This window comes from Arachis hypogaea, chromosome 5 (genome assembly GCF_003086295.3).
Source record: "Arachis hypogaea cultivar Tifrunner chromosome 5, arahy.Tifrunner.gnm2.J5K5, whole genome shotgun sequence".
Lineage (NCBI taxonomy): Eukaryota > Viridiplantae > Streptophyta > Magnoliopsida > Fabales > Fabaceae > Arachis > Arachis hypogaea.
The window spans coordinates 93,120,682-93,131,941 of record NC_092040.1 but is presented as its reverse complement, the minus strand read 5'-3'; the positions used below and the strand labels follow the sequence as shown (position 1 = coordinate 93,131,941).

General features: G+C 31.1%; 1 protein-coding gene across 1 annotated transcript; it reads right to left on the bottom strand.

Annotated features, from left to right (window-relative positions):
- Window positions 1–1,065: 1,065 nt before the first annotated feature.
- On the bottom strand, window positions 1,066–6,615 carry LOC112801973 (protein DAY-LENGTH-DEPENDENT DELAYED-GREENING 1, chloroplastic). The gene is made up of 7 exons (XM_025844941.3): window positions 5,728–6,615; window positions 5,041–5,126; window positions 4,001–4,174; window positions 3,519–3,633; window positions 2,575–2,672; window positions 2,298–2,433; window positions 1,066–1,393 (listed from the first exon to the last, which is right to left on the bottom strand). The coding sequence occupies exons 1-7, from the start codon at window positions 6,382–6,384 to the stop codon at window positions 1,325–1,327; spliced, it is 1,335 nt and encodes a 444-aa protein (XP_025700726.1). The 5' UTR covers window positions 6,385–6,615; the 3' UTR covers window positions 1,066–1,324.
- Between the last annotated feature and the right edge of the window lie 4,645 nt (window positions 6,616–11,260).

Genomic DNA, 11,260 nt, shown 5'->3' with positions numbered 1-11,260 from the left:
TTGTCATTTGTTGTTTAAAATTTAAAGAATAAAGTAACAATTAGGTCTTTGAAGATTTTGACCTTGAATTAGTCTGTCTCTAAAAAAAAAACAAAAAGTCTAAATTTGACCAAGATAACAAACAATAGACACATTATGTCCTTCTATCAATTCATCACAAAAAGTTTAATGATAATATTTATATGCACTGATAATTAATGTGACATTTATTTATGAAAGATTCTCACATACATAACAATTTTTGGAATAAAATTTCATTTTTTTTGGTAAGATTCGTGGTAAATAAAAAATAGTTGATAAATGTTATATGAAAACCCAAACGATAATGTTTTATTGTTTAAAACTATATTATTTTTATGCTCATGTGACAATAACGAAACATGAATCACTATAATAATGTAACTCCATATCGTTTCGTACTACTTATTGATAGAAGGACATACATGTCCATCATTTACTATCGTAGAAGAACTAATTGGTATTTCTTGTTTTTTTTTCAAAGATTAATTAATCCCAAGTCCAAATCCTTGATAGTATAATTGTCACTTAATTCAAATTTAAATGATAGGTACTAGTATATTGTGATTGACGGAAGAAAATCAATTTTTAATAAAATTATTAGGGACATTTCAGACAGCTAACATAATATTCTTGGGAGTATAACTATTAACAAACAGAAACATTAATTCCTAGAAGTAGTATTTCTATGAATATAAGCAAACACAGGATTCTAATTTTTCCTAGAAATGTGGTTTCCAGGAATACCATTTTCCGGAATTTGGTTCTTGAAAGACAAAAATAAATTAAAGTTAAAAAATCATAAACCAACACTCCGTTAGTACAAGACGTACCCGTAGTCCATCCAATTAAAACTATTGCAAAGTTTAATCAATTTCGATTGCTAAAGGAAAAACTAAAACAAAATAGTTCAAGGAACTATACAAAGGAAGCGAATCTCAATATCAAATCAACATTTGGTCCTATTTATTAGCAAAATATTGGGTGGTATATCTCTGTCCATATTGCTTTTCAGCAGGAACTAGAAATTTGACGACTCTTGGAAAATGTTGCCAACTCTGACCATATATATTTCAAGGTAAAAAATAATAGCCCAATTGGCCAACATGGTAAAATCATTGAAAAATTTTCACATGCTTAGAAAAGCATGTGATAATGTAATTATTTGTAAATGAAGAGTTCAATGTATACAACTGCACACATGAAGAATGAACGGTTAGGGTGCAAAACTGAAGAATGTTTCAGGTGACAAATCCAAACCGCATTAAGATAAAGGTCTCTGATGGTGCAGGTACAAAATTCTCGACTAGTGACGCTTCATTTCCTGGAAAATATTTGATACCTTGGGTGACAATCTTGGGAGGTATTTGAATAGCTGCATCACAAGAGAAAAGAGTGATAAGCATGAACAACTAGGAAGCAAACTGAAACATAAAAAATTCCAACAGCAATATACAGAATAGAAAACTTTTGGGACCCTTTAAGGTTGTTTAGGGGAAAAAAATGTTTTGCAGATAGCTGCATCAGACAACAGACAATCCATTCTATCAAAGGCTTCCTTTTAAAGGTGAATTTCAGTGCAACATTAAGGTTGATGCGGGAGACAGTTAGACTTAGGAGGCTCAGATCTAATGTCAGGTTAATAATATAAAACCAACGGCATGTTTTGATTTAACAACAAAGATGATTCCGAATTCCCTTAAAGGAGGTTAAATGAAGTGAGAAAATGATCTTAACTATAATATAGTGGTTTGGAAGGTCCAACATTAGGAATCATAGATACACCATTCCCATCTATCCCTCGTGAAACATGGTAATTAGAGTTGCCATTACTCTGACTACCTTTCCTTTCTTTCATGAGAAATATTTGCATTAATTTGGAGCACATTAATGCATGTTACAGGAACATTCATAGTCACTTATTTTCATATATGATATTTAGAATTTATATAAAAGATTGAGAATCAATGACCCGGAATATCCAGGAGTAGCATTAAATTTGCTCCAGGAACATGCAAGTCTCTCTTTCACCCTGATGAAGAAAATAAGTGGTTGCTGTGAAATTAATGACCAAAGAGGATTATTCTGTTAGTTTGCGACAACCTAAGGATCACTTAGAAGCGATGACAATGGTCATTTGCTGGTCTTGGTGCTGGCTGAAGGCGAAAATTATGTGCAAAAGGTGTTAAGTTATCGCCTATACTATATCTGGAAACTAATTAATACCAAAAACTGGAAATTGAACCAGCAACATTTAGCAGCCACTGAAGATAACATACCCAAAGTTTCACACAAGCATCAACAACAACGGGGACCAGACAAACAAAAATAGTTATAGCAGCCTGATCAACTTCAAGCCCATAGTGCTCAACAATTATCTCAATCAAAGTTTGCCAACCAGATTCAGAATGGTACCTGCAAGCATCCCATATGCATCAAAAGCAGACAACATATGAAGCATAGGTGAAACAAAGGGGATGCAACAAGTAAAATACTATTCAAAATATCTAAGATATTAAAGCAAGTAACAAGTTAGAAAAGGAAAAAAGAAATTACCCAAGGAATATATCTGTGATAAGTATAATTAGGAATGCCTTCCCAGTATCTGAAATATTATTTATAATTTTATAACCAGTAAATTTGAGCAAAGCTACCTGCACAACAGAAGCATAGAGAAAAAAAGGGACAATAAATAGACATATTCTAGACATATTCAAGATAATTGTATAAATAAAATATTAGTAAATATCAACAATCAAGCTGGAAAACAAACTAAATTGCAAAATGTTAGAAATAAAATGCCTAATTGTATCCCAAATTAGGTTCTATGCCAAAGAAGCTTCCTTAAAATATGAATATTACACTTAAATCAAGTGCACTAAATAGTAGGCTAAGATCACACCTCAGAATAAAAATTTTGAAACCACACTTGGCTAGAGATAATAACGTGTAGCCTTTATAAGTGCTAGGACAAACCTCTCCTCTTAAGCAAACTGTTGGGTCAATTTAGGCCTACTTTGTTCCAAGATATTCCTTAGATTTTGTAGCGGTTTCTAAGTCTGTCAAAGAGGCTCTTGCTCGTTGTAGGAAGAGAGAAGCAATGTTGGAATGGCTATTGAGAGGAATAAAACTTTGGGATATTGTTTTGTGCAAACAGATGTGTCAGGGTCTTCTAAGAGTATCCCAAATGATTGTAATCAACGAACCATACATGTTCTCTAATTTGATCTTTGGAAACATAAGTATATCAGACAAAGGTTTAGATATAACCTTAATCATCTCTTCCTTCTTCTTTTTTCCCTTTCAATGATTACCTTGTCTTCATTCTTGACACTTCTTTATTTTAAGGAATTACTTTATAAAAGAAATTTTCTTCATCTATTGAAGAAACTATACTTGTGTCTTAGGTTATTCACAAAAATTAATAGTAATAGAATTACAAGTCCAACAAAAATATAAAAAATTCAGAACCTTTAGAATAAAGAAAATTGTAAACTTACTTTACTCTTATTGAAGTATAAAAGAATAAATAAAGAGATCCCATAAATTGCATCTGACCATATGTTGGCAAATGCTTTGCGATTCTCCAATCTCCACTCTTCTCGCAACTCTAATCTGTCAGATCAACAAACGGAAGATAAATAAGGATAACAAATAAACAACAACTGAAGCTCATATTGAATAATAATTCACATAAAATACCATAACTATATATATCCAGGACTAGATTAATTCTCTTTTGCTCAGAGCCTTCATCAGTTCACAAGGTTTATTACAAGGCAGAATTCAGGCAACGAATGACATGCAGATTTAATGAAACATTATGGAACATTCATTAAATGACGAGTTATATTTCACACTTTTTAGCTCAATGGTTTTTTGAACTTTCATAATGAATTTATAGTTCCAGTTATTGCTCATAAAATAAAGAATGCCATTCAACAGAAAAAAGTAAAAAAGAAAAGGAACAGGTTGATCTTACGCTTTACGCCTTAGTTCCCACCAAACTTCATCATCAGTAAGAGGTGGAGCTTTACCAATCTCTGTCTCAAGCTCAAATCTTCCTGACTCAGTCTTTAATTCCTTTATCATTTCAAGTTTTTGACTTCTCCTCACATCAAGCATTTGTGCTGCAAGTGGTACTTTCTTCACATATCTGTCAACAGAATAAGGTCAACTTGGCAGTTACAAAAGATTTTTAAATTCAATTTAAAACAAATGCAAAACTGGAGACCAACATTTGAAAATTTGTACTCCAAAGACACTCACTTCTAGGGTAGTGGACCCAGAGGCACATAAAAGTCAAACTTTAAAAAAACAGAAATTTAAAGAATCCTAAGATTCTATCTAAGATACTATTTATTCTTAACATTGATGAATTTGGGTAATAATACATCAAGTGCTGCTCTACCAGTCCAACAAGGATTTTTATTCAGTTGCATAATGCTTTAAAGGAAAGAATTATTCAGGAAAATACTGATTTCTTTTCTTTCTTTTTTTATATGGAAAACGTCTAGGTCGGTTCAGCAGCAGTCAGTCCACCAATGCCATGCTTCCAGGATCAACATGTGCTTACGGAGGTACTTATATAATAGATCGCCTACCAAAGGAGTTGTCAGTCACAGTGGCAGGAAGAACTAGAACCCAAGTCCTTCTGGGATATCTTCTGAGCCTTTGCCACTTGTGTCAACTCTCCTGGGCAAAAACTACTAATTTATAATGATGTTGTGTTCTTATGTCATTGAATTATGAAACTAGATTAACTATATCTAATATCTTGATCTCTTGATTGATTTCATCCTATCAATTCAGCACCCTGCATTCCAAGCCTATGCTACATGTCATTTGTCATATCCTCCACACATCACACTTTTAACAAAACATGATGCAGACAGAAGCACATACTAACGTGCATATCTATTTGTGCATATACCTTCAACTATATTAGCAAAACAGAAACACATTCGGCTAATAGAGGAAAAAAGACTACAGTTTAGAAGTAATTCAATTTCCAACAATTACCTGTCTAAAAAAGGCATCAGTACATAGTCATGAACCAGAAAGTCCATGGCCCAAGGTATAACTATCAACACTGCCAAAAATTTAGCCTGCATTAACAAATTAGGTAGATAGAAATAAGTTACCGAGAAGAGTATATATTTAAGCAAGCAGTGGAACATCATTCACTTAGTATGACAGAAATTGAAGGCAAGCAACATTATAGAACAATTCAAATTCTTCTTAACAATGTGACTACCGTCATGACTGAAAGACCCTCTTAAATATCGTCTTTATGGAAAATACTTCTTGAAAATTTGATTATCGTGGTCCATATCAACACCTTCAGATTCTAATATGGCCCCAACTTCCCCCTTAAAACTCTTATTTTCTACTCTTAAATCTTGCTTGGGGGTGTTCAAATAACACTATTCTTGTCTTACAAAGGAAACAAACATTTGATTATCCGCGAGAGTACACAGCTCGCTAATACTGCATCCAACTCTTTGGGCTAATGATTGGAATAATAGTAACTCAAATTAACTAACGTTAAGCATCCCTACAATAACAACAATTACATTATTCAAATTTTGAACTTTGATTAATGCAGCTATCATAACATAACACTAGAATTTGGGAGAATCAAACTTCGCCATCTACCTAACAGATTCAACGATACAACACTTAACTAAAACGGCGAAAATCGCATACCGAATTGGTGGAAGCATACTTGAAAACACGGTCCTCATAGAGCAAGTCATCATCATCTTGTTCCACAGCACCGAAAATTAACGACCTAACAGACTCCACCAAACCCTTCTCCTCTTTCTCCATCACAACATAATCCTCCTCTTCATCTTCTTCTTCTTTCACCCTTCCCCCCTTTTCCTTGTTCTTGTTCTTGTCATCATAATCCAAACCATCACTCCAAGAAGAACCAGAATCAGAAGCAGAATCATGCTGATCAAGAAGCCAATCCTCCCACATCCTATACTCCTGGTTCCTCACATCTTCCTGTGCTTCCCTCAACTCAACAATGGCTTCAGCTCTCTGCTTCCACGCCTCGAATTTGTCATCTTCCGATAACTCCTCTTCCTCTTTCCGTTGTTGTTCCTCTTCAATTTCAACCATGTCATCTTCCTTCAATCCAAGCCAGTTGCCATCGTCCTCAAAGAAGAACCTGCGCCACCAACTCTTGTTCCTCTTGTTCTTCTTCTTAGCTTTGGAAACGAACTTGTCGCAGCGTTTAGGGTTAATGGGAGCGAAGTGAAGAGTGAAAGAGGAAGAAGAAGAAGAAGGTGCATGCGAAGTAGTGAAGTGGTTAAAGAAGATTAGGTTGTTGTGGCATAACAAAGTTGAAGAGCTCATTAATTAAGAGCACAAAATATTTAACCACATTTTTCGAACACAAGAAGAAGAAAAAGAAGCAAGAATGCAGAATTGGAAGTGGTTAAGAATAATGGTGATTCTGCTTATCCGCTCCGCAGAGAAGGGAAGACCGAAGAGTGAAGAGTGTGTCATGTTACATGTATGTATATATGTATGTATGCGTGTGTTTATTATATACGTATTTATACGACGGTAGAGAGTAGAGAGAAGTAAGTAAGTAGAAGAAGAAAACTGAGAAGTATGAGTATCTGATCTTCACGTGGGGATTGGCTGTTGTTGAGCCACGTATGCTTCAAACATGAATCAATGGATTTTAACCTTTTATGAAACAGCTAACATTTTGTGGAGGGACTTTAGTAGGAAACATTAAAATTTTAAAATTTTAAAGACTTAACTACTCAATTAGTATTTATTTTATAATTTTAATGAATACTTTTTTATCTTAGAAAAAAAACTAATTTAATATTTTAAAGATTTTATACTAACAAAAAAATATTTAAAAGATATTATTAATAAAATAATCTTAAAATTTAAAAATACGACAAAAATAACTAATAAATATTATTTTTATAACTGATAAAAAAATTATATTTAGCAATCCACTTATATATTTGATTCGAATTTTTTATCAATATTTGAATAAATATTTAAAAAATATACAAAAAAATTCAAAACAAAATTTGATTTCTAAATTTTTTTATTTTTTGTTTTTAAACTTTGTTAACATTTCAAAAAAAAATTATTTTGTTTTAATTTTATTTCAAAAATTTTTACTTTATATCAAATATATCTCTCTAACAATTAAATTTTTAAAAAATTTTAAAACAATCCCACAATAATGCATCATAATTAATTAATTATGTAGTGAATGTTGTTTTGTAAAATTAATGCAAAGGTGGTCATAATTTAAAAAAAAAAAATAGCTATTAAAAATAAATTTGATGTAGATAAAAAAAACTTTTAAAATAAAATGAAACTTGTGAATTTTTTAAAAATTTTAACAATTTTTTTTATCATCATCTAACAAATATTTTTTTTTCCTCCACCGTCCCACAATGGCAAATTCATTAGTTAAATGTGTATATGCATTTTCTTGATATACTAACAACAACTATATATAATCCATTTTTTTACTTTTCTCTTTTATGTTTAAACGAGTTCAATTGCCAAATTATACACTTGTAGTTCGAAAAAAAATGTTTTATACATCAAATATCTTTTATATTCCAATTAATTAATTATGTATATATATTAGATAAAATGGATAATAATTTAAAGCCAATTTACAATTTTCTAATAAACAATAACATTATATCTCTTCTAGTGTAACCAAATAACTCAATCTCTAGTAGGATGTGCATGGTTTAGTCCGGTCCAAAGATTCGGTTCGGCTCTGAATATTTTAAGAACTAATTTAGTGTGATTTCATCGAATTTAGGACTCTGTAAGGGTCTCAAAAATAAATTCGATTATTATTACGGGTCGGGTCTAAATCATAACTCGCGTCACCCAAACTCGGCCTGGTGGCTCGGTCATCATACACAATTAATATTTTGTATTATTAGTGATAGATGATGACTATTTTTATGTCGAATTTAAATATTGTAAACCTGAATATTTTGTATTATTAGTCATTATAAAACTATAAATTAATGTTTTATGTTTAAAATGCATAAGACTAACTAAACTAATACATAATATTGTGTTATTTGTATTGATTTAAATATTGGTGTTATTAGACAATATTAGTATTGATTGTGGTTATGTTTTAATTTTAGAGAATGATTAGTTCTTATTATATTTTTCTAAGTGAATTTTACCATGTCAAATAATGGTTGGAATCTTGAAAATTTGGATATTTTCACATGCTAGCTTGTAAGAAGGTAATGTTAATGATCCGATTTTCACCCGGTATAATCGTGGTCCGAAAGTGTGTAGATTTCATCGGATTTAGCACCAGGTTCAAGTCTAATAAATAGGTCTAGTATATATTTCGGACCGAATCTAGATCACATCAAATTCAATTTTCACCCGACCCATGAATACTCCTAATTTCTAATACTTTTTAACTTGTTTTCTCAATATTCACAAAAATTGAGTTTCATGCTATAAAACTTGCCTTTAAGTAGTAGCACAAATAACTTCATCCGAATGCACAAGTTGGATTGCCATTCCTCATGTCCACCTCACTTTTTGGCACAAATTATTTTTTATATTAGGGTGAGAATGGTATTTTTTAGATTATATATTATAAAAGTGTTATTTTTAAATGTAGAATTTTTTTATTTAAAATGTAAAAATCAAATTTTTCAAATTTTTTGGAACAAAAATTGAAGCATCTAATTTGTTAGAAACAAAAATTAGACCCTTTGATTTAAGATTATTTAAAAAAAAAATCACAACAAACAAATTCGATCTTCTAATTTGATATTAAAAAAATTTTAAAAATCAACTTGCAACGTATTGGCAAGTCTAATTACTTACTGATTCTCATACCAAAATAAAAACAGGAACGGATTTTCTCCAGTAGAAGAAAAATTGACACTGTCCAGTGAAAGATCTCAATCCTTAATAAAATCAACGGTCCTAATTATAACTATAATTATGACTGTCACTTTTTTTTCTAGTATTCTCATGTTTCAGCTTCAGCACTTATTTTCTCTTCACCATCTTCTCTGAAAAAATAAACTTTTGAACTTCTATTATATTCTTCTTCTCAAACAGTTGATGTCTTGTGATGCTAATAAAAGGTCATTACAAATTCATTTTGAGGATAACGATTCTTCTCCTTAGACATTGAGATTTTGTACTTTTATTCTTATTCTCATTTTCTTTTATCTAATTCCCTTACTCAAGTCTTCCTTCCCAATCATTTGCTAATATATTCAGTTTGATATATTTTTTTAAGCTATAAGTTTTCTAATTGAAAATTAATAAACTGTGTTGTATGAGTACTTTTGATTTTAATGTTCATATTCCTATAATGAATCTTTAAATTAGTTTTTCTGTTAATAATTTAAAAAAAGTACTTTTTTTTAATATTTTTTCTTTTGATTCTTATTTTCATTTTAGGATGTCCAACGATTCTATTGTTTTCTTAAATGCCCAAAATATGGACGTAGAATTTGATTGGCTATCTAAATTGGGCAAAATCAAAATCTTTAACACTGTAGAAGAGGCATGGCAATTTTGGATTGATTATGGTGGGAGGATGGAATTTGGTGTCCGCAAGCAATATTCTAACAAAAATGCAAATGAAAAAATTCTAAGTCTTAGGTTCGTCTGTACCAAAGAAGGTGTTTGTAAATCAGACAAAAAAGATTCTTTGACTGTCATTCCTAGACTTGAAACAAGGAGTAATTGTTTGGTAAAATTAGGAATCAGATATATTAAAGGCATTGAAAAGTGTGAGAATCATAATTTTTTTAGTGAGCATAATCATCCTTTGCATCTTTCACAGACAACTCACATGTTAGCATGTCAACGAAAAATATCTCAGGTTCAAATTCGAGAAATTGAATTGGCAGATGACTCGAAAATCACACAACGGGCTTCATTTGAATTGATGAGTAGACAAGTTGGTAGAAGAGAAAATATTGGTTATACACGTTTAGACCAAAAAAAATTTTCCGTACCAAAAGAATGAGAAGCATGGCATACAGGGAGGCAGGCAGCTTGTTAGCATATTTTCAACAAGAATCTCTAAAGAATGATTGATTCTTGTTATATTTTTCTAAGTAAATTTTACCATGTTAAATAATTGTTGGAATATTGAAAATTTGGATATTTTCACATGTTAGCTTACAAGAAGATAATATTAACGGTCCAGTTTTCACCTGGTATAATTGTGGCCTGAAAGTGTGTAGGTTTCATCGGGTTTAACACCGGATTCGAATCTAACAAATAGGTTCGATATATATTTTGGACTGAGTCTGAGTCACATCAAATCCGATTTCACCCGATCCATGAACATTCTTAATCTCTACTACTTTTTAACTTGTTTTCTCAATATTCACAAAAATTGAGTTTCATGCTATAAAACTTACCTTTAATAAGTAGTAGCACAAATAACTTCCTCCGAATGCACAAGTTGGATTGCCATTCCTCATGTCCACCTCACTTTTTGGCACAAATTATTTTTTATATTAGGATAAAAATGGTATCTTTTAGATCATATATTATAAGAATATTATTCTTAAATGTAGAACTTTTTTTATTTAAAATATAAAAATCGAACTTTTTGATTATTTTTTGGGACAAAATCGAAGCATCCAATTTATTAGAAACAAAAATCAGACTCTCCGATTTAAGATTTTTTAAAAAAAAAATCACAACAAACAAATTCAACCCTTCAATTTGATATTAAAAAAATTTTAAAATCAATTTACAAAGTATTAATAGGTCTAATTACTGATTTTCGTACCAAAATAAAAACACATGTACAAATAGAATTGAATTGCACACATTTTTCTTCTGTAATAAAAAATGGGCATCTCTGGTAGAATTCATAAAGCAGCTTGTAGGAACCTCTTTACATTTAGATATTCGAAAGACAAGTGCTAACATACTTGAACCTTGCAATTAATTTACTTGCATGAAAGTTGAAACTGCTATGCAATTTACTCTTGAACGCGCCACATGCATCATGTTAAAATGTATGATAACAATGCTTAATCATGCAGGTCATAACACTTTATAAATAAAATGAAATAAAATAAAAAACACCGCTATTTCTGGAGAGACTGTAAGTAGAAATAACAAGTTCCCAGTAGAACAGTAGCAATGAAAAGTGAAACTAATACATGCCTTTTGTAAACAAGCATCAAAATCTATCCTCGGCCATAGTATCAGTCAC